This window comes from Psammomys obesus, unplaced genomic scaffold, assembly GCF_907164565.1.
Source record: "Psammomys obesus unplaced genomic scaffold, mPsaObe1.curated_primary_1811, whole genome shotgun sequence".
NCBI classification, from domain to species: Eukaryota; Metazoa; Chordata; class Mammalia; order Rodentia; family Muridae; genus Psammomys; species Psammomys obesus.
This window is the reverse complement of record NW_026596073.1, coordinates 23623322-23647022: the sequence shown is the minus strand read 5'-3', so window position 1 is coordinate 23647022 and position 23701 is coordinate 23623322. Positions and strand designations below refer to the sequence as shown.

Here is a 23701-nt window from a genome sequence, read left to right as displayed (position 1 = left end):
ACACACACACACACACACACACACACACACACACACACACACACACATATATATATATATATTGGGGGGGTATATGTGTTTACACATTTTACCTGTACGGGTATATTGCCTGCATGAGTATATGTGCACTGGGCACACATGAATGTGTGTGCAGCGCTTGCAGAGACCGGAAACTGGAGTTACAGGTGGGTGTGAGCTGCCGCGAGGGTGCTGGGATGCAAACTGAGGTCTGCTGGAAGAGCAGCCAGTGCTCTTAACGGCTGAACTGTTTCTTCAGTCCCCTCCACCTCCATTTTCTTAATACTGTTTTAAATGACTTCTTTTTGAAGTCACTTTACTGTATCGCTTTCATCAATCATATTAGAAATACTAGTCTCTTGATACTGCTGCCTAAAAACATTCAACACAGACTGAGAGGGTAAGCATAAAAAAGTATGGAGGTTTTTAATTAAAATCTTAATTAATTGTGAGTTTCTTTAACACAAACTAGAGACCTCTTCTTTTGAAGTATGAATTCTATCTACACTTGTGTTTCCAAGTGTAGAAAAACAACAACAGCAACAACAAAAACTCAAACTTTCAGTTTCACAAGTAGTATTGTACAACAGAGAAAATCTCATATTGGCTAGCTCCCTAGAGCCTGTTGAGAAAATAAATAAATAAATAGATGGATAGATAAATAAATTACAGAGATTTGATGTGTTCCTGATTGTTATAGTTCCCTTTCTGTTGCTGTGATTAAACAGTGTGACTGAAAGTAACTTCAGAGAAGAAAGAATCTATTCAGATTACAGTTCTAGGTCACAGGCCACCACCCAAGGAAGCCAAAGTGAGAAGGCAAGGCGGGAATGTGAAGGCATGCCTGCTTGCTATTCCACACAGCACTCCCTCCAAAGAGGGAAAGCACTTCATAGCTAAAGAGATGTGGCAGGAACCTCGAAGAATACTCTTTGCTGTGTGGCGGGAAGGTTTATAATAACTAGCTTTCTCATTTGGCTCAAGATCGCCTGCCTAGGGGGTGGTAATGCCTACAGCGAGCTTGGCCTTCAACGTCAATTAATAATCAGTTCAGTCCCTCCACACAGGCATACCTGCCCACACAATGATGTGACTGAGGCAATGCTTCCATTGAGAGCCCCTTCTTAGAGTCTAGGTTGTGTCAACTTGACAGATAAAGTGAATTAGGGCACTGAACTAGCCGAACAGCTGCTTCACTATGAGGTGCTTGGCTCACGTTCCGATCATGATGGTCTCAGGAGATCACATAACATGGAATCATACTGTTAATACGGAAAACGGAGTTCACAGAGCCTTTCTATGAGCACCTCCGAGATCAGAGAGCAAATCTGGAACCTCTCTCTTCACTTACAGCTACATCACTGGAGAGACGTTAAGAGAGGGGAAAGAAATCACCTGCTAGTGAGTCTGATTCTTCAGGGAGCTCAAAAGTTGACCTATTTAAAGGAGCACCCCATGGGGACAAGACATTAGTGAGTTCACCTAGCCAAACGCAAACCTGGGTTCTAGGCTTCTTCTGCAAGGAAGTTTTATTCCACATGGTGACCTTCTTGTCACGTTACAGGAACACACGAACTGGCTGATATTCAGAAGTGGACTGTGGAGGACGTGCACGACTTTATCAGAAGCCTCCCAGGCTGTTCTGACTACGCCCAGGTAACTTCATGTTTTTGCAAAAATTATAAAAGTTTGAAACTATTTCATGCATAATGAGGCTCAGCCGATAGATTGTCTTGCAAGCAATAGGACTTGAATTCAGTCCCCCAGAACTCACACACACAGATCTGGGGTGGGGGGTGGGAGAGGAGGAGGAGCGATGGCTTGGTCTATGAAAAGCTTACTCTAAAAGTGTGAAGTCCTGACAGCTGACTTCCAGATGCAATAGTACACATCTGTAATCCAGTGTGTCTAAGGTGATGAGACAAAGGAACCCCATAATCACTCAAGCCAGCTACCCTGGCATATGCATCAAGATCCTGTCTTGAGTAAGGTAGAAGTTGAGGAAAAACACCTGACATTGTCCACTACACATGTGTTACATGGTGTACACAGCCCATTCACACACATGAATATGTATGTGTGTGCGCACGCACGCGCGCACACACACACACACACACACACACACACACACACACCAAAGCCAAGCACACTGGTGGCGCTTCCAATCTCAGCACTGGGGGTTGGGTGTGGAAGTAATGGATCCCTGAAGCTTGCTGGCCAGCCAGACTAGGCTCCTTGGCAAGTTACAGGCAAGTGAGAGACCCCATATCAAAAGTCAATGTGGATGGTATCTGAGAAACTGCATTCAAGGTTATCTTTAGGCTTTCATGTGCATGCACACACATAAACAAACACAAAAACAAGGAACCAGGAATGATAGTATACATTGGTAATCTCAGCACTTGACAGGCTGAGACAAGAAGAAGATGAAATTGTGGGCATCTCGGGATGTAACGAGGCCTTGCCACAACAAACGAACAAAGAAAAGCAGCCTTACTCCTGCACAGTACTACGTGTATTTTATGCTTTCATTAGTTGTCCCTCTGTGGGTAGACAGAAGTCGCATAAACAACACCTCAAACTTTGCTAGCTTACTGTCTGTCACCAAAAGGTATCAGCAACCCAAGAAACTCTACCGCTTACTTCTAGAAGTTTCTCAAATGCATTTATGATGTCCACTGTTGGAAGTCTTCTCCCTTTGAACTACTGAAGATGAGAGCAATGGCAAGGCCCAGCTGCCCTGCTAAGCACCCATGGATACTCTCTGAAAAATAACTATAGAAAAGTCGTGATGCCAGTGCATTCTGGGTACACAGCCCAGGACTGTTTCACACAAAACCTTGAAAAAAGCAAAGCCATATAAGGAATAAATTATCATCATCATCATCATCATCATCATCGTTGTCACCATCATTATTGGTTTTTTGAGACAGGGTTTCTCTGTGTGGCCTTGGATATCCTGGACTTACTTTGTAGACCAAGCTGGCCTTTAACTCACAGAGATCTGCCTGTCTCTGCCTCCCCAAATGCTGGGATCATAGGTGTGGGTCAACACGCCTAGCAAGACTTAAATTCTTTAAACCATACATACTTTGTCAATGCTACTTCATACTTTATTGCAGTTCATTCTTATTATATTCTCTATGAAAGAAACTTTATAAAAAAGAAGAGTAATGAAAGAAATAGAGATACATGAGAAGGCTGGTGTCTTAGCTGTTTAGGGATGGCCAGGAAACACTTCAACAATTTGCTGAGTAAATGTCTAATTCAATGAATTTGGCAGATAAAATATTCATCCCTAAAAATACCTGAAATTGTTCAAAAATATATGTGCACGTGTACATCATAGACATGGCTGAATCTCCATAAGAAGGGTACCCCAGGCGTACCATGCACAAAGCACTATATTCAATGCCCAGTGCCACATAAATGCCAGCATGTTGTCACAAGCCCATAATCCCAGTGGGATCAGAATGTCAGGGTCATCTGTGACTATATAGCCCTTTTTGAGACCAGACTGGGCTACATGAAACTATGTCTCAAAAACAAAAGAAGAATAGATATTCAGGAGCCTTTAGTACTTAAGATGCTCATATCCACGAAGGACTGGTCAACGTTGCCTAGCATGGCCAGAAATTTAACAACTGTAAGAAACTAGGACTGAAAGATGGCCATGTTTGGTACAGCACAAAGAACTGACTGAGGAGACAGGATTAAGGGAGTGATGGGAAACAAAATCCAGAACTCTTGAGACTGAAGAATGACCGGGAACTGACAACACGAGCGTGGGCATCCAGCTCCATTTGATCAATGGGGCTGTGAAGAGAAGGACAGGGCAGTGGAGGTGGAGCATGTATTACCTTCCCATTAGCATTTAGCGGTGGTGGCAACCCGCCTAAATGTTACTGAAAGAGCAAAGAGGACAGGTTGAGACTAAAGAAGGGCTCCCACTGTGGATCCCTACCAGAGAAGAAAGGAAGAACCACAGCAAACCTGCTGATCAAACCCTCTTACAGTAATCAGGGCAGTGGGAAGAAGGATCCAATTTTAGACTCATTGTTCAGATTTACAGGGAACTCCTGTTTTCTTCTTTCTAAATTAGAAGGTTGTCTGAAAGTGAAGGAGAACTCTACAAGGTCTAAAGTCTGGGAAAAGTGGAGAAGATTTCAAGAGAAAACTCAGAATTTAGCGCAGAAGGCAGGTTGAAATTGGACATTATGAAGCTATATCACAACGGATTGGCACACTTTTTGATATCCAAGCCTGGAAACTTTACCCATCAGCAGCCTTCCTGGAAGAAAGGCATCACGGCACTGACTGGAGTCAAGGAAGGCCCTTCTGGAAAGGCCCTGCTGGACAGCTCTTCTGCATGCTTCCCTTTTCACCACACTTAACCCAGAGGACAGAAGGCACGAGAGGGACAATGTCTAAGATGGCTCTTTCACCTCCCTTTCCTCCAACACTTTCCCATGTACTGATTTGCCCCAGGAAGTACTCTTACCATGCTGTCTCCAGGCTGCATAGTAAATAAGACATAGATACTGCCCTAAGACACTTACTCCAGGTTGCAGTGAGTCCAATAAACAGAACTATGGAGCATTCCAAGTATTACTAAAGATAACATGGCACTGGAGCCCAGACAAACCAGCAGTCAAACCAAGCTTTATGTAGCTATGTGTCACCCTCAGTCTTTTATATGCAAACAGTTCAACACCAAACTTTCTAAACATGGACTTGCTGCAAAACTCAGCAACCAGTCTAATGAGTTTTGGGTCTCTTCAGGTATTTAAGGATCATGCAATTGATGGAGAAACACTGCCCCTTCTCACTGAGCAGCATCTTCGAGGCACCATGGGACTGAAACTGGGCCCAGCATTAAAAATCCAGTCTCAGGTATCTGACTGCATTTTAGTATATGGCAATGATGAAAAGCCCAGTAGAAGTGGGTTATAGAACGGTGTTGTAATATTAATGTATAGAATAATTATTTAGTCTCCTTTTTAGTCTGTCCCCCTCTGCGACTGAGGACATGATAGAAATGAGGAAACCTGAAAATGTTTGATGAGGGTGATATACATCTGTAGATATGGCAGGAAGTAACAGGGGCTGTGTGCTGATGGGTAGCATTTCTGTGTCTTTATAAAGAGAAATAGACCCTGGTATGTCCCGTCCATGGTGTAAATGATGCCCATCATAACTGACAAATTCCTAAATGCCACTGGATACAGAATTAGGAAGAGACACAACAAACCTCATTTCTGAGGTGTACACCATGTTTTACAGGCATATTTTATCTTGGGTATAAATAGCTCCGAGAACATATATAGCAATAAACAATAATGATAAATAAATTGGGTTTAAAGCAAAAAGCAGTGAGCTCTAAATATTTGTTACTTCCATTTGTAACATGATTTAGTTAATTTTAGGCTTATTCAAGTTTTAATGATGGCATGTTTTAAACAACTAACTTGCAAACTTCCAAGAAAGAAAAGAAAAGGTAATAATTGACTCTTGAGAGCTGGACAGGCCAACTCCAGCACCATCCACTGGCGCTGGACGGCCTCACTAGCAGATTACAGCCTCCGGTTCTTCTCCCTGCCTCTCTTCCCAAGACAGTCACTCACACAGCAGCGAAAAGCATTCTCTGATACCTAAGACAATCGTGACACTCTCCTGCCGCGAAGCCTGCAGCTCCACAGTTTCCTCAGAGCCAAAGAGAAAGTCACAGCGTTTCCTCGCCAGCACTTTGCATCAGCTGGCCTCATCTTACCTGCCTGCCAGTAGCACCACTAGGCTCCTGCCCACTTGCCCCTGGTGGCTCCCTTGAATATGGCAGACACGCTCTCTGTACCCACATTGTCTGTAATGTCCCTGCCTAATGTCCTCGCCCTTTGCTCGCTCATCTTTTGGGGCTTTTTGTTTGTTTGATTTTGGTTTCTTAGATGTTTTGTTGATGGTGCATTTTGCTTGTTTTTTTTTTTTTTTTGAGACAGGGTCTCATTCTGTATCCCAGGCTAGCATCAAAGTCACAACAAATCCCCTGCCTCAGCCTGCCAAGTGCTGAGATCACAGGCTAGAGCTACCATGCTTAGTGCTTACCTTCGTTTTTGTTCAATTACACCTCAGTGAGGCTTGCTCTATTCTGTGTAAAACCACATACTTCCCAGCCCTCATCTATACTGCTTTGTCTCTCTCCCAGCTCTCTCTTCTCCTCCTAACACTTATGACCCAACCATAAATATAATCTGTCTTATCTATTCATCATGTATAGGTGGAATTGTTATTTCCATCTGTCTCCACTAGACTGCAAGTTTCATGAGAAAAGGAATCTTTACTCTTTTGTGGTCTTAGCACATACAAGATCTCACAATAGATCAATATATTTTTTAAAGAGTGAACTGGCTCAAATGAAACAACAACAAAAAAGCAGCAACTAGTTTGTAGCCAAATTTACACAAGACTGCACCTGTTTGCCAGAAATACTTATACTGGCTAAAACTTCAGAACGTCCTTTCATGGCTGGAGAGATGGCTTGAATGGTAAAGTGTTACCACACAAACATGAGGAACTAAGTTCAAATTCTCAGCAATCATAAAGAAAAAAAAAAAAAAAAAGGGCTGGACACAGTGACAAGTACCTGGAATCCTAGTGCTGCAAAGGCAGAGGGTCCTCACAGCACACTGGTCACCTGGTTTTACCAAATCAGCTGCTGCTTCAGTGAGAGACTTTTTAAACTATTATTATTATTATTATTATTATTATTATTATTATTATTATTATTATTTACAATTTATTCACTTTGTATCTCTGTAGCCCCCTTCCTCATCTCCTCCTGGTCCCTCCTCCCTCTCTCTTCCTCCCCAATCCCTCTCCACTAGTCCACTGATAGGGACTATTGTCTGACCCTAGCCTATCAGGTCAGGTCCTATCAGGACTATCTGGATCCCCTTCCTCTGTGAGCTGGCTAGGTCACCCCAGTAAGAAACTTAAAAAAAAAAAAAGAAATTAAGGAAGGAAGCCAACAAGCAATAGAAGAAGAGGACAGTCAGCATGAACCTCTGGCCTCCACATGTGCCCTGTCACACATAAACATGTATACACATACATACACAACCTAAAAAAAAAAGAATATCCCATCACTATCATTTTTATTTGTCTAAAAATTTTAGGATTTGAAAATTCTTTATTTTTAATTTTGTGTGATATGTCTGCATTTGTGACCATGTGTTATGTGTGTGCCTGGTGCCCATGGGAACCAGAATGCCCATGGGCATCAGATCTCCTAGAACTAGAGTTACTGACACTTGGGGGTTGCTTGTGTGGGAGTTTGGAGTTGAACTCAGGTACTCTAGAAGAGCAACAAGTACTGTAAGCCACTGAGCCATCTCTTCAGCCTGGAAACTATTCAGCTTCCATCTGTAGCATCTACCTGTAATCCTAAGACTTAGGACACTGAGAAAAAAAGACAGCAGGTTCAAGGCCAGCCTCAAAAGGGAAAAGAACAAGAGTGCTTCTACTGCAAACTGCTCAACTCTTCAATGTCTTCACCAGTATTCTGTTGCAGGGTTTTTATTTTTTTAACTTTTTGCTTTAAAATAATTTTAGAAGTAGTAGAGTTGCAAAAATAAGACAGAAAATTTACCCCGCTCTTTTCAGTGTTAACATAACACCTTATGTAACAGGATACAGTTGTCAAAACTAAGAACTAACATTGATACAATATGGAACTGTTTGAAAGTGATTTATTTTTCTTTAGCAGTTATACTATCTCTCTTGGCATACTTTCAAAGACAGTTCCATGGGTCAGCTGTGGCTAACTTTGATCTGCTGTTGCTCATTTCTGGGTTCCCATGTGACAGCTTTTTCTCCGTGAAAGCCAGTGGAGCAGTTAGATCCCAGGTGCCGTCTGACAGTGAGACCAGACAACAGTTGGGGAAGGCCCAGTTAGTGGCAGGTGTCAATCAAAGAAGACAGGCATGAAGTCCTTGTCACTGGGAACAGAAGTCAGAGGGTCGAAAGGCTCTGGTTCACTTGGGAGTTCAGAGGTTGAACAAGCAGAAAATTGCCATTGAATAAACTAAGAAGGTTTGGGTATCCAAGATGGGAATTAAGGGCAATTCCCATAATAGTGGACATTATCAAGAGAAAAGAACCACCCCCATGCCAGGACAGAAACCTAGAGGATGGATCTGAGAAATGGGATTTGGAAATATATATATGTATGTATTGTATATATATTAGGCAGCTTTGGATTTTGAACCATGCAGATGTGGCCTGATTTCCACCCAGGGCCCAGTTTATTGAAGTAAGGCAAAGGAGCCCCGTAGGAGAAGCCCGATAGTTAACATCAAAGCACACCTCCCAGAGTAGCCTCATTTGTGTCTCACTGCTGACCAGTCATGTTCTACAGCTGTTTGAAGGATTTTGGCCTGGTCCAGAAGAAAACCTGGTTGGCTTTTGGTGGTGGTGTGAGATAGACCTAGAATGAAACTGACATAGGGCCAGATGGACCACAGCAGAAACAGAGGAGACATGGAAATTTGACGCTCCTACATACCCAGTCTTACAGCTGCAAACAACTCGTGACTCTGAAAGGCAGGAAAGGCCTCCCACGTACTAGAAGTGTGACCTCTTACGTCTATATAGATGCTCCACATCTGAAATTACCTCAGCCTCCCTGCCCCCCGTGGTTAATGCAGGGTTATCAAAAGAGTTCACAGACTTAATTACTATAATTATTTTGTCTTTAAAGGTATCTCAGCATATGGGAAATATGTTCTGTAAAAAAATTCCTTCGCTCCCCGCCCATGCAAGACAAGCATTCGATCAGCCAGCTGACACATCCCCTCTTTTGGATATTAATTCCTGGAGTGATGGTTTGAGCATTCCTGGTTCCCAGGATATAATGATGCCTAAGAGGACTGAGCAAGACAGTATGAGAAACTAAAAATACTCAGAGCCAAGTAAGTCGCTCCCGGTTTTCTAGAGTTTCGGACGTTACCCGCAATGTGGGAAAGCTTCCTGGGACCACGTAGAGGACAAGGAGCGTGAGAGACCATCCTCATAGAATTGTCTTGAAAGAATCTCACCCAACAGCCTTCCGCCACAGCTAAAGTGACCCAAGCACCAAGGTTCTAGAGAATTGTCCTTAGAAGAAAATACTGATGGGGATGAGAATTGACAAACATCTTGCAAGCTGCGGTCTGACGCCTCTGTGAGGTAAACTCTGAAGAAGCCGAAAAGGAACTCCTTCTCCTCGCTCCTTCCATCACCCAACCCTGATGGAGACTCAGGCTCCCATATGAGAAGGCAGATAGAAGTTGGGCACAGCCAGCCACCCTATCTCATGGCAGCAGCGTCTAGCCTGGAGGGGGCCCTAGGAGGGTGAAGTTAGGATTTACTGGAGGGGTGGGGAAGAGATATCTGTATGCAGCAGGTTGGAGCTGGCAAGAGGGAGGTGGTGATTAAAATGACTGTGTAGGCTCCAGTTGGAGTCCAGGTCTTTCAACTTAACATTTGACAGGATGAGTCTAAATAGACCACAACGAGAAATAGCAACTGTTCGGTCAAAGAGGGAACTGGCTGACAGGCATAGGAGGTCTTGTTTTGAATGTTCTGAGGTGTGAACCATGAGAATGTGTGTCTGTTTTTAAGATGCGAAGTTCAAGTGAACAGAGCGTAACAGGAAGCCTTTACGGCAGCCCACAGCCTCATTGTCTAGTGCAGCCCTCCCATTAGAGTGGGCCGGACCTAAGAGTTCTTCCTAATGAAGACAGGGACAGTGACTGTGTGTGGCTTCTGTCCTGTTTCTATGTCGCTTTCCCTCTCCTAGCAGCCCCAGGTAGAGACCCCCACATGACTAACCCTGACAGTGAACTCTCCAGAGCCTGCCAACAGCCTCAAGCCATTCAGGCCAGTGAAAGCACTGTTAAGTCTTGGCCCACAGCCTAAAGCCAGCTCACAAGACCCTAGTCCAGGCTCACTGTCAAGCCTCTGCTGGGTTCCTGACCACAGAACACAGGCCACAGAAGAGACGCCATGTTTTCAGTTGCTGCATTCTGGCGTCGTTTCACAGCCGTGGAGAACTTGAACACATAGATTTAACTTAGCACTACTGATCCGTTTTTGGTCCTGAAGGTGCACTTCAAAGCTCTTTCCCCAGAGTTCTTCTGATATAGTTCAGTTTTGCTGATTTTTGGGTTTTTTTCCCCATGACAACAAGTATGTTATGCCATTTGTGTGTACATGTGGGCATTAGTGTGGGTTTGGACTTTGAAACTAGAAAGAAAAGGCCAAACAGAGAGATTGAGGAATTCAGTAGAGGACAACAGACTTGTGTGATGTGAGTAGAAAGGAGGTTACTGGGAGTGGGAGGGCATTCGAGGGGCTAAGGGTTGGGGAAAGAGGATGGAGACTCAACAAAAACGCTCTCTGTTTGAAAATCTCATTATCAAACCGTATACTTTGTATGTTAATTTTTAAGTTAATTTTTTAAAGCCTGTCATACCATCAAATATACTTGTAAATGTCTATAGCTTAATCTCTTGATCGCTTGGCTGAGGGTCAGTCAACCAGCAGAAAATCCCCACAAATTTCAAAATTTTATTAATTTTTCTTAAGATGGCCATAAGCTGGTGGATAACATGTTTTGGGGTTTTGATTAAAAGTAACTTGCAAAAAAAAATGCCTCAGTCTCTTTTCTCATTTTAACTCATCTAGCCCTCAGTGCATAAAACAATCTGGACACATGACCAACTACGATTCCCAGGTTTCAGAATGTCCACTAAATGGACTCCTCTGGTGAGCAAGTGCTGTGGTGAGGGGTAAAAACTGATGCTTACCCAGGACGCTCATGTGGTAAAGGGATGGCCTCCTTCACTCCACATCATAAACTTCTTCTTGCTGCTGATGAATCTGTTGAGTTGCAGAGGACAGGAAATTGGTTCCCAGAACCAATTGGTCGAGCTGGAGACTAGCTGATCTCAGTAGGTGTGTGTCAGTGATGCTCAGAGGAAAACACCGTGATCTGCCAGCTGTAGACTGTCACTGAGAAAAGCGCCGCTCTTAATTTTAGATCTATGCATTTAAAAAAGGAATCAGAAGATGGTAACACAAGTCCTCCTGGCTCTGAGGACTCTTTACCACAAGAGGAGGTTGAAATAATTTGTCTGTGAAACTCTGTTCTCCAGTTAGAGACTATTGGGTACTTTATATTTTTTAAAATAGATTTGTTTTTATTGTATGTAAATGAGTGTTTTGCCGAGATGTACATATGTGCATATGTGCGCGCCTGGTGCCCGCAGAGATCAGAAGGGGACATCAGATCCCCTGGAGCTGGAGTTATGAATGGTTGTCAACTACCACTCTGGGAACCAATTTCCTGTCCTCTGCAAAAGCAACATGTACTCTTAACCCCTGAGCCAGCTCTTTGGTCCCTGCTGGCTACTAGTTAACAAAAGGGATACTTGAGTCACTGGGATTGTTTTGAAGGATGAAATTTTTCACTTACATTATTGTCTTAGTCACTGTTCTCTTGCCATGAAGAGACACCATGACCATGGCAACTCTTAGAAAGCACTTCATTGGGGGAAATTGCTGTAATGGAAGTGTTGGTTTCTTTGTAAAGTCAGTTATGTTGTGTAAATATGTTTTTTATTTAATCCTAAGTGTGGGATTTTAGTTGGGCTATAGTTTGTCCACAGCTATTAATTGTCTTATATGGGGCGTGGCTTTGCCAGCTGGTAATGATCTACCTTGTGCCTTCGGTGGCAGGGAGAAAGGAGAGGTCCAGGGCTGGGGTGGGGGAGGTGTATAAATTTGAGAGCCCAGAGAAAGCAGCGGTGGTGTGCGTTGTTGGCGTGTGGCATGTAGCAGTTTGAAGAGACCTGAGAGACCTGTCTGTTTAGAGCAGACAGACGGTGAGAAACCCTGCAGGGTGTAGCAGCTTGGAGGAAGCTGCTGGCTGTGTTTGCTATTGAGGGAGACTGGTCTAGAGCCCAAAAAGAACACATTGACCCTAAACAGCTGGGAGAAATGAAGGGGTCTGTAGCCCTCTCCCCACTAACCTTCTCTCTCCTACATTGGGAGATTGGAAGGGAGGTAGAGACCTAAGCACCCCAAATAAAGTAGAGTTCAAAAACAAGCTCTACAGATAGCTTACAGTTTCAGAGGTTTAAGACATTATTATTATGGCAGGGAACATGGCTGCAGGCATTACAGGCATGGTGCTTGAGAAGTAGTTGTGAGGTCTACATCTGGATTCACAGGCAGCAGGAAAAGAGACACTGAGCCTGGCTTGAGCTTTTGAAACCTCAAAGCCCATCCCCAATGACATACTTCCTCCAACAAGGCCACACCTCCTAATCCTTTTAAAATAGTGCCACTCCCTGATGACTAAGCATTCAAATTCAAGAGCCTGTGGGGCCTTCCTTATTTAAACTACCCCAGTTATCATATAGAATTTTTTAAATTTAAATATTGTATGCCATTTCTGTTTGTGTGCTCATCAATGTGTGTAAGTGGAGGTCAAAGGGCAACTTGCAAGAATCAAGTGTCTTCCTTCTACCATGTGCATCTTGGAAATTGAACTCACATCAGTCAGGTAGCCAGTGTCTTTACCTGCTGAGCCATCTCACTGGTCCTGGTAAAAAGCTTTAACTCCTTTAATGCTCCTTTAGCCTTGCTCATACTCCCCTCTGTATAAAGGTAAAATCAAAGACAATCATAACTGTAGAAAACCTCCTTTGTTTGAAAGCCAACCACAATGATAATTTTTTTAATAAACAGGATGTTATTACTTATGAAATATTTTGCTTAGAGGAATTGAGTAAATTCTTCTAAAAGCATGAGACCTACTGAAAAGAAATAAAAGTCTTGCCATGTAGGCCAGTCTGATTCAAATTGACAATCCTTCCCCCTAACAGTCTTGCGTTCTGGGATTACCGGGGCACCCTCTCACTTCCCCAGTTAGTTTCTCAAACCCCACATTGGTTTCATTGCAAATGTAAGGAAGTTTTGTTTAAAGAGAGTTATAGTCATTCACTGTGCTTACTTGTCCAGCCTCCTCTCTGGAAGACACATCCCTCTTTACACAAGTAACACAAAGTCAAAGGTCTTTGATGTGTCTGCTCATCACCACGAGATGTCACTGCATGCCTGTGAGAGCTAATTTCACCAGTAAAAAGGGTAACTCACATGTATACCATTGGGTGTCATTTTTTAATGTACTTGTGGGTTGTGCACACATTTTAAAAATTACCTTTCCAGTACATTTAGAACCTTGGGCTCATCCTCCAGGGATTTTTATTTTGCTAGCCTTAATTTTTTACGGGTACTAGACTAACGGTCAAATTTAATTAAATGACTGTTTTATTCCAAGTGTTAGGAAGACATTCTCATCAAACATAATGAAGAAAGAGCTTCAAACATCTTTTCACTGCTTAAAAAAAATAAATCTTAATACTGTAGTCTCAAATGAGCCCTTTGTCCTTGGTGGGAAAGCAGAAAGGCATGCTAAAATGTATGCATTTCTATTTGTTTTCAAATTATTTGAGGGAAATATTATTGACACATTTTTCTAAAAGTTATTAAATTCATTGGTGTGGGGATGGAGTGTAGCTTTGTGGTAGCTTTATGGTACTTACATAGCATCCTCAAGACCCTCAATTATTAGTACTTAAAAATGCTTTTACTAAAACTAAACTAAACGTTCTGTCGGAGCTACTTGAATGTGCCCTTTTTAACACATGTACAATATCAAGTCTCGTTTCAACACTCTCAAAAATAACTGAGAAATCATTAGTATTTCTGGCCTACAATCCATCCATCCAATAGGGATTTAGAATATATGTGCCAGGCTTAGTACTTCAGGACAAGAATGGAAGAGGAACGAGTGGACCCTACCTTGCAGGAACTTGTGGTCCAGAAGATTCATGTAGTATTTATTGTATTTATAAAAATAGAGTATTTATTGTAAGTAGGAATACTGTGTGTGCGTGTGTGTGTGTGTATGTATGTGTGTGTGTATGTGTGTGTGTGTGTGTGTTTGTGTGTATGTGTGTGTATGTGTGTGTGTGTTTGGCTAACTTAAGGAAAGGAGTATTAGATAGGCTCAAACCCTTTCTTCATCTGTTCACAATTGTTTAATAACTAATAAAATGTATTTAGTGACCTCAGGCACCTTTCTGTGCTCCTTCTGAAACTGCTAGGCTTCTACACATTTTTTTTTTCTCTGTTCACAGTTCCACTCCTATATACAGAAACGGCCTGTTTCACTTCAGAAAGGGTGAGAAAGTGAGAGAAAAGGTGACAAGGCAGTTGTTGTAAGAACCTAAAAACCCCACTTCTTAACTTAACATCCTTCCAACCTCCCAACCTGAAGTTGGCCTGAGAAGCAGGAGAGGAGGCCTCACACCCCACTTCACCACTGCTGTGAGAGAGCTCACTGGGGTGCTCTGATCTGGTGGCCTTCCCTCAGAGCCACCGGGGACCCTGCTTCGTTCCCACAGAGTCTGCTCTTCACTGGGTATTACAGGTGCGACCCTGAGGGTTGTCTGCCAGGTACTCACGGGTCTGGGTCAGAGAAAGAAGCCTCCAAGTGAAGCAATCTGTGCACTGGCTTCTCCTGGAAGCTCTTCTCTTCAGACTTAGTAACTCCAGCCCATATACCCTGGGCAGAAGCACCCAAGAAAGAGCAGTGAAAGCAAGAGAGAACCAAATCAAACACAAAAGAAACGGGACCCTTGCTGACTACTGTCCACTTTCGCCACCTGTAGCAACAGCAGAGCCAGGCAATTTTGTTACCGATCGCCTAAACAATAATTCTCTTAAACTGATTCCAACAACCAAAGGGGGAAAAAGGAACAGCGCACACCCTTACCCAAAGAGTTCATTCTGTTCTTGCCTCCTGCCTTGGCTCATGGCCAAAGGGCGGGGGAGCTTTTGATGATATGCCAGTAGAGAAGGGAAGTTGCTTCGGCTTCACCTTTTCTAAACATACCTCAGGATACCTGGCATCTGGTCGTCCATTCTTGGTTCCTAGTACCTTCCTTTCCAGCCACATTTCCTGAGGAATCCTTGCAGGTCTCCTAATTTAGAGTTCTGAGTTCTCTCTATATTTCCTGAGCAAGCAAACAATGTCCGAAGAGCTCTGCCCAGTTTGATTCTTAGAAGACTCGCCAATCTCACTCTGGGGAGGGATGTTTGTTCCTGTCCTTGTGGCCACTTAACAGTAAACATAGCTTCATTGCACCTGCACATTCTAGATCCAGAGTGTGCCAATATGTAGTGTTGATATAACAGTGGGCTGCCCACTGTTTCTTCTAGATGGTTTAGCATATGCCATCTCAACAAGTGTCTTGCTTAAAGCTCCACTGTCTGGAGAAGTGTATGCAAATGGACTTAAGGGCGCAGGATCCCTTTATTCAAGGCCATAGACCTCTTCAGACACTCTAAGATACACAATCTATGAACCTTTATTTACCATAAGGAATGAAGTGGTCTTTCTTTTGTAAATCCAACCTGCTGCTTCTGTTGACTTACCTTGGTCTTCGAATTCTCCATCTTGTCTTTCTAAGTTTTTCCTTCATAGAGTTGTGATTCTACTTAATTAAGAATCCTTTGCACAGGGGAGGCAGAGGCAGGTAGATCTCTATGAGTTCAAGAGCAGCCTAGTTTACAGAGTTAGTTCCAGGACAGCAAGGCTACACAAAGGAAGCCTGTCTCGGACAAGAAAGAAAGAAGAAAAGAAAGAAAGAGAAAGAAAGAAGAAAGGAAGGAAGGAGGGAAGGAAGAAAAGAATTCTTTGCACAGTGCCTACAAGACAGACTTTATTCTTGTGTTATGAACCAGAAATCTGTTTCTCTCCCAAGATGCACTGAGCCTCTAGTACTTTGGATCACTGACTACAGCACCCAGCTTCTCTCTGAACCTTGGAAAATGCAGAAAGTGCAGAAATCTCTGTCCATGTATATGCGCAAGGCTGATGATTTGCTCCGGGCAGCCTGTTCTTTGACATTTGTGTGAGTGAACTGACCAGTTCTGCACAGGACACACAGTGTTTGCTGGAGCCCGTTCAGAGCCCGTGTTGTGCTGTTTGCTTTGATAACGGGGCTTTGCTGAAGCTCTCATCTGTGGAACAGAGATTGCGATGTTTACAAAAGGCGCCAGTGTGAGCTGAAAGCAGCAGCTGAGAACAGTTCTCTGATATTTCCAAGACTTCAACTAGTGTCCTCTAGTATTATCAGCACTTTCTCTTCAGACATATACATGTGTAGGTCATCCAATAGAAGATGAAGATAATGATGAAGAGCAGATGGGGTGGAGTTTCCTACAAAGCAGAAAAAGTACTTTAACTCACAGTTGCTTCTCTCCTTATGGGTAACATGGTGACCACAGTTCAGTGCTGAAGCTGCCTCCATAGTCTAACAATGGCATTGTGGTCCTCTAATATTTAGTCTTTACTCTGTGGTCAAGTTGGCTGTCTGGACTCATCACAAAATGACTCATTTAACTGAGCAGGTAAATAGATAAATAAATATCCAAAGCGCAGGAAGCAGGATGAAATTAGTCAACATTTATTTACTAGTTCACACTGATGTGAGAGGGACACCAGCAAATTCTGAAGCATGGTTCCCGACGGGACCAACACACACCATCTTCAGTCCTGGAAGAGTATAAAAACAGTCTCTATCCAGGCCTGATGATTGTTCTTGTGCTGAAGGCATAAGATACAAACATTATTAGATTTCATTTCCACCAACTCCATAGGCAAATGACAACCACAGAAGTATTCAAAACAGTGCTTACTATTCAAAACACCTCTCTGCTTTCCGGACAACATCCTGTTTCCTATTGTGATGTCTCCCCCCCCCCCCAGTATTGGGAATCAAACCCAGGACCTCACATATGTTAGGCACATGTTCTACTCCTGAGCTACTCTGTCCCCATCCTAAGAACTTTACAAAATGAACAGTTTAATTGGGCTACTTCTTATGAAATATTAGTTATTTGCACCTGAGATCATAAATTGGGGTTCTGTTTTTTTTAATTATATTAAAGATAATGTGAATTTTCTAAAAAAAAAATGGCAAACATTGCATAGGAAAGAGAACTGAGTCTGTAGATGCTATAAAATACAGTAACTTTATGAAGATTGTTTTTAATTTGAGGTATTGACTCTTTCAGTTGTTACACTTTGAGAGAACAGTGACTGACTTCTAAATTCTTTGTACTTTTTCAAAGTATATTAAAAAAAATAAACAAAAGATTCAGTAAGTGGGACTGAATGACAGGATAAGGTAATCATCACATGCTGTAACAATCATAAAAGTCATTTCTATAAGAACCTTGCCTAATATCCCACAGCCCTTTGTAAAATAATGTGACAGGAGCTAGAATAGTGAGGAGTGCTGTCCAGGGCCCTTCCAGGTCCCCTGTACATCATGTTTACTGCCATCAGGCTGAGTTCATTAGACTATCAAACAGCCTCCCTTTCCCCAAATTACACTCAAGTTCGGCTGTGGGAAGCAACAAAAGATCAAGAAAGAAGGAAGAAAGGGAAAAAAGAATTAGCTCCTCAGTCGCACTCTTCATCCTTCATAGAGCTGGAGCCAAGGGGCTGCGTCTGTACCGACAGCCCGACTTGCCCCCAAGTCCCGTATTCTGGTAAATGGGTTCTTCTCCGTATCCTTCTAGATCTGCGAAAGCTCCCAACCACAGCCACATCTTGGTGTTTCCCTTGACCCTCCCAACACCTGTGAAAGTGTGTGCCGTCTGGGTGCTGCTGCCATCCTGCCTCAGATTGCAATCAGAAAGGCTTAGATAACAAATAGTTTATTGAACCATGTAACAGAAAGATGTAGACATCTGCCTTCAAGATAGGATAGTGGCTCAAGTGACATCCTCAAGGGGAGAATGGATTTATCAGGAGTGAAAAAGAAGAGCTTGCTAGGAGTCAAAGAAAATACCAAAAAGCCCAGCACTACGGCTCCTTCTCCCACCAAACGCAAGGACAGCTCTGACGAGAAGTGCAAGGATTGCTCTAAGGATAAAGCGGCCACCAAAGAGTCCAGTGAGAAGGATCGCGGCAGGGATAAGACCCGGAAGAGACGCAGTGCTTCAAGTGGGAGCAGCAGCACCAGGCAGGCCTCGGTCCAGCTCAACCTCCAGCGCAGGCTCCAGCACCAGCACAGGCTCAAGCAGTGGCTCTAGCTCGTCCTCTGCACCCAGCCGCTCAGGGAGTTCGAGCACATCCCGAAGCTCCAGTTCTAGCGGTTCCTCTGGCTCCCCCAGCCCTTCTCAGCGTAGGCATGACAACAGGCGGCGTTCCCGCTCCAAATCCAAGGCCCCTAAAAGAGATGGAAAGGAAAGGAAAAGGCGGAGCCCTTCACCTACACTCACCAAAGTGCATATTGGGAGGCCCACCAGGAATGTGACCAACGATCATATCATGGAAATATTTCCTACTTATGGGAAAATTAAAATGATTGACATGCCTGCAGAAAGGATGCATCCTCATCTATCCAAAGGTTATGCCACTGAAACACATGGATGGAGGACAAACTGATGGCCAGGAGATCACTGCTACTGCTGTGCTGGCGCCCTGGCCTCGGCCACCCCCTCGGCGATTCAGCCCGCCCAGGAGAATGCTCCAACCACCTCCCGTGTGGCACAGGTCACCCCCACGGATGAGGAGGAGATCTCGCTCCCCAAGACGCAGGTCACCTGTTGGTAGGTCTCCATCTCCTGGACGCCCGCAGCCACAGGAGCCGCTCCAGCTCCAAGTCCTCTCAATAAGCAGGGGCGCTGACTACCTCTGTAACTTCATGTCCCGGCTCAGTTCTGTCCTTTCTCTAGCCAAATGAGGATCTGTAGGGAAGGATCCCTTACCAGGGGAGACTTGGAAGACAGCGATTTATGTATTTCCTCTGCAGGAGGATTCTGGCTGCAGAGATGCTGTTGGTTTGGGACTGTGCCCATAGAGGTAGCCTGGAGTTTTCTGGCTGGAAAGTTCACCCCTTCCAGTTGTTGAGTCCGTTTGGTAGCAGAGCCAACGGGGACAAACAAGCCCTCCATACGGCAGCACATCGGTTTCCACGGATGACCTAGAACCAGTCAGACAGCCTGGCCACGCCCTTGCTGCTGCTGGGCCACATCTGCCGAAAGGACCACGCTGCTGTTGTGTGGGGCCTGACCGTGTTTCCTGCTGAGCACACATCAACCGCTAGGGTCGGCCCTTTTAAGGGTTTCTCCATAGAGTGTCCTTTCCGTCCCAGTTCTACAGGGTCCTCACGGAACCCACCCACCCATTATTACCTGCTAGTCACGGTGATGCTGCAGGTCAGCTTTGGCAATGCGAGCATTGCCTTTTTTTTTTTTTTTTTGCTTTTATTGTACAGTCAGTACTATAAAACTTGTTTTGAGTTTTATAACTTTGTAGCATTTTAGAGAAGGTTGTGTTTGTACTTGTGTAGAGTGAAAGGACTGTGTTGAATAAATTTAGGATTAGAATGCAAATGAATGAATGAATGAATGAATGAATGAATGAATAAATTTTTCCACCTGGCACCTTGGAAAACAGATTCAGGAGGCTGACAAATGTGAGCCTCCCAGGCTATGTGACAAGAGCCTGTCTCAACAAACAAGTAAATAAATGAACTTCATTTTTTAAAAAGGAAGAAAAGGAAAATCCTGGCAGCTGGAGTGTCTGGGTGGAGAGCGATGTAAGGCATCACCAGCGCCCACTCTCACTGCTGCCTACCAAAGACATTTGAAACCCTGCACATATTTAGAAATGATTTTTTTCCACAGAGACCCACAACTGGACACCATGCAGAGAGTGAGAGAGTTTGTAGCAACCAGCCCTAAAAGGAATGTCTTCATCAAATCCCTCCCCTCGGGGCTCAGGGAGTTATGTGGAAGAAGAGACAGAGAGCGTGTGAGAGCCAGAAGGGGTGGATGGCTCCAAGGAAACAGCGTCTTCCAGAGACAACAAAAATGATGACACACATTTCAGCTCACAGAGACTTCGCAACATGCACAAAACCTGCATAGGTTCAAGCCAGATAGGGTCCCAGCATTGAGAGGGACAAATGGGGGCTCCCACCCCCAACCGAGAAGCTCTCTGTAACTGACACCTGCTGGCAAGAGAAAATCCGCTTTCTCCGATGGTATCTCACTGGGTAGACCAACCACAGCATTTGGCAAAAGCCCACAGTAATAATTATTTTCTGACGATGGCTTGAAGATGCTAGAATTAGCTTAAAAAGTGATGAAAAGGGCTGGGGAGATGGCTCAGTGGTTAAGAGTACTGTCTGCTCTTCCAAAGGACCCAGGTTCAATTCCCAGCACCCACATGGCAGTTCACAACTGTCTGTAACCCCAGTTCCAAGGGATCTGATGCACACACTAATGCACATAAAATAAAATTAAATAAATTATAAAAAAGGAAAAAAATGATGAAAAGCAGAATATCTCCATCGTTTCAGAGTTACACGATGCTTAGTCATTTCAAGAAAAAGAACTGGACAGTGGTAACTCCAAGCAACGCCAACTCTGCTAGCTATGTTCCCCCTGACAGGACACACAAGGAAAGTACCACAACCTGGCCGAAATGTCCGCCCTGAATTTAATTATAAGGAAACATCAGAAAATCCAAACTGAGCGGCATTCTAGAAAATAACAGCTGGATCCTCTCTATAAAGAGTCAAAGTCACGAAAGAGAGAGGCAAAGTGAAAAACCACCCCAGAGAAAAGGAGACCAAGGGTCTAAGATCCCTGCATGAAGCCTTAGAGCTCTGAATGAATTCTGGAAGGACCGCACTAGAACAGCTGACAGATTCTGAAGGAGACACATGGATTAGTTAATAATGCTGTGCTGAGGACAATTCATGGTTTTGAAATGGTGTAAGCTCTTTGAATCTGTAGAACCCAGGTTTTCAGAGTTAAGAAGCATATGGGAATTCATCACCCTTTTTTTTTTTTTTTTTGCAACTTTCTAACATTTTGAATAAGTCTGAAAGTATTTCAAGTGAGAAAATTTGAAATGATTAAAATTTAATTTAAAATTGCAGCTGACACAGACGTGGTGGTGAACACCTACAATCCCACTACTGGGGAGGCAGAGGCAGATCTCTGTGCGCTGGAAACCAGCTTGGTCAACAGAGAGAGTTGCAGGGCAGAGAGCACTACAAAGTGAGACCCTCAAAGGCGGGGGTGGGGGAAGGAGCAAGGCAGAAAAGAAGGAAGGAAGGGAGGGATTGAGGGAGGAAGAAAAGAACAAAAGAGCAGCTGAACAAAATTCATTTACTATAAGATTGCTTTATATAGAGCTTAAATTCATATTAATTAAGAGAAATGTCTTTACTCTAAAAATATTTTAATTATTTTTTTTAGATTATAATATACTTATACCTTTTTCCCTTTCCTTGTCCTCTCCGTAAACCCTTCCATGCACCCGTCCTTGCTCTCTTTCAAATTCATGGCCCCTCTTTTCATTAACTGTTGATATGTTTACATATGTACACACATACACACATATTTTTTTAAACACAATTTGCTCAGCCTGTATAGTGTTACTTGTACATCTGTTTTCAGAGTTGAACACTTGGCTTCGGACAACCAGCTGGTGTGCTTTTCCCTGGGGAAGACTAGTTCTCCAACTCAACATTATTCCTTAGTTGCCTATAGTCCTTTGTGTCGGGTTGAGGCATGGAGGGCTTTTCCACTATCTACTTTTTCATACCTATTGTTGTTCCTGCTCAACTCATGTTTAGACAGTCATGTTGGTGAGATTGTATGGGTGCAAACTTCTGACATTCCTAGGAGATACAGCCTCAAACTCTTCCAACTCTCGCAATCTTTCCCTCTTTCCCAAGGACCCCTAAGACTTAGGTTTGGAAGTTGTATTGTAGATCCATCCTGAGGAATGGGCTCCACGACTTTGTATTTTGATTGGTTGTGGTTTCTGTAATAGTCTCCATCTGTTGCAAAGAGAGTTTCTTCAATGAAGGGTGAGAACTACCCTTGTCTGTCAGTGTAAGGACAGATATTTAGAAGGTAGTCAGGGAGACAGCTGGTTTAGTAAACTGATGGTTGTAGGTTCTCCTCCAAGATACATGGCTTCACTAGCCCTAGGTTGCTCACTAGGATTCCAGTACCCAGCCATGATTTTCCTCTTGCTGAAGGAGTCTTAAGTCCAATTAGAAAGCTGTTGGTTTGTTGGTTACAGCCAGGTAATGCATGCCAGTATTGCACGGTTAGGATTATTGTGGCATGCTGGCCATTGTTGTGGTTTCACAAGCATCATAGCTGGGTAGGACTGTTAGTTGCTTCCCTCCTTTGGAAGCTTGCACCTAGACTAGACAAACAATCATTTCCTTTGATTAAGCAAATTATATGGAAATTTAGAAAAGCATATTCTAGGCTTTCAGCACTTATGACCAAAAATTAAAAGTCAAAATAACAACTATATATGAAAGTGGTTTAGCAATCCTGATCTGTCCTGGTAGCAATGTGAATAGATCCCTGCTTATAACTACTGTGTACTACGTATACCATCTTGAAAACTTTTAATTCCCAAGAAGAACATATTTAGGGGAGACACTGTCACTCAGCTAATGCAAACATCAAGATCTGAAGTCCCTTTTCTTAAGAGTTGCAGGAAAGTATGGGGCTAGAGAAATGGCTCAGCAGTTAAGAGCGTTTATTACTCTTGCAGAGGACCTAAGTTTTGGTTCCCATCACCACCAAGTGGCTCACAACCGCCTGTAACTCCAGATCCAGGGGATCTGATGCCTTCTTCTGGACACTGGGGGAACATGCACTCACCCCCATACACACATGTACACATATTAAAGTTAAATCCTTAGGAAGGGTTATGCGGCCATGCCTGCTACTCTCACTCCTCTGTCTCCCCTGAGGCATACCATTTCAAATGCACTGAGTTTCGTTCAACAGGGGAGGGGGAGAACTTGAGCTGGAGAGATGGTCTTCAAGAGAACCCAGGTTCAATTCCCAGCATGGTGGCTCACAACCATCTGTAACTCCAGTTTCAGGGGCTTCAGTCCTCTCTTCTGGCATTCACAGGGCCCATTCACCCTTGTGCAAAGATGTGCATGCAGGCAAAACACCCACACATAAAAAATAAATCCTAGAAGAAGAGAATACGACATTCTACTTTAGAACTTTCTTAAATGTGTACCCTTAAGGGAAACACATGAATGACTAATAACTTGATTTGACAGCAGATTAATAATTGCTAGCTATAAAAGCCTACAACAAATTATTTAGATAACTAGATAAAATGCCCCACCTGTGTGGATTTTTGTCCTGTTACTCTTTGCCCATGGGATACGACATTACTGTGTACTGTGTACCCAATGCACATCAGCATGTGGGCAGAAGTCAGGAACGCATGTGAGAACAATTAAGGTGACAATGTTGATCTTCATGTGATATACAGGTCTAAACACACTGGTTTCCTTGGTCCCCACAACTCCTAAGAACTCTGTGCCAGTTGATCATCCCAATCTGTTTCCCCATATTATTCCAGATGTTTAGTCAGCACAGAAAGCAAGTTCTAGATTCTAGCATCCTATGAGGGCCAGTTGGCTTTTCTTTTCAAAGATGCTTTCATGATTTAGGATTCCCAAACCTTGCTTCTCCTTTTGAGTTTCTGGGTAGG

At 43.5% G+C, this 23701-nt stretch overlaps 1 protein-coding gene and 1 pseudogene across 1 annotated transcript in view; both read left to right on the top strand.

The window, feature by feature from the left end:
* Window positions 1–8965, top strand: part of Samd7 (sterile alpha motif domain containing 7) — a 14568-nt gene extending 5603 nt beyond the window's left edge. Inside the window, exons 5-7 of the mRNA XM_055626164.1 lie at window positions 1583–1674; window positions 4801–4911; window positions 8771–8965. Coding sequence (XP_055482139.1) covers window positions 1583–1674; window positions 4801–4911; window positions 8771–8965 — 398 coding nt within the window. The remainder of the gene's footprint in view (window positions 1–1582; window positions 1675–4800; window positions 4912–8770) is intronic.
* An 8966-nt stretch (window positions 8966–17931) lies between these two features.
* On the top strand, window positions 17932–18813 carry LOC129690465 (RNA-binding protein with serine-rich domain 1-like; annotated as a pseudogene).
* The last annotated feature ends 4888 nt before the right edge of the window (window positions 18814–23701 follow it).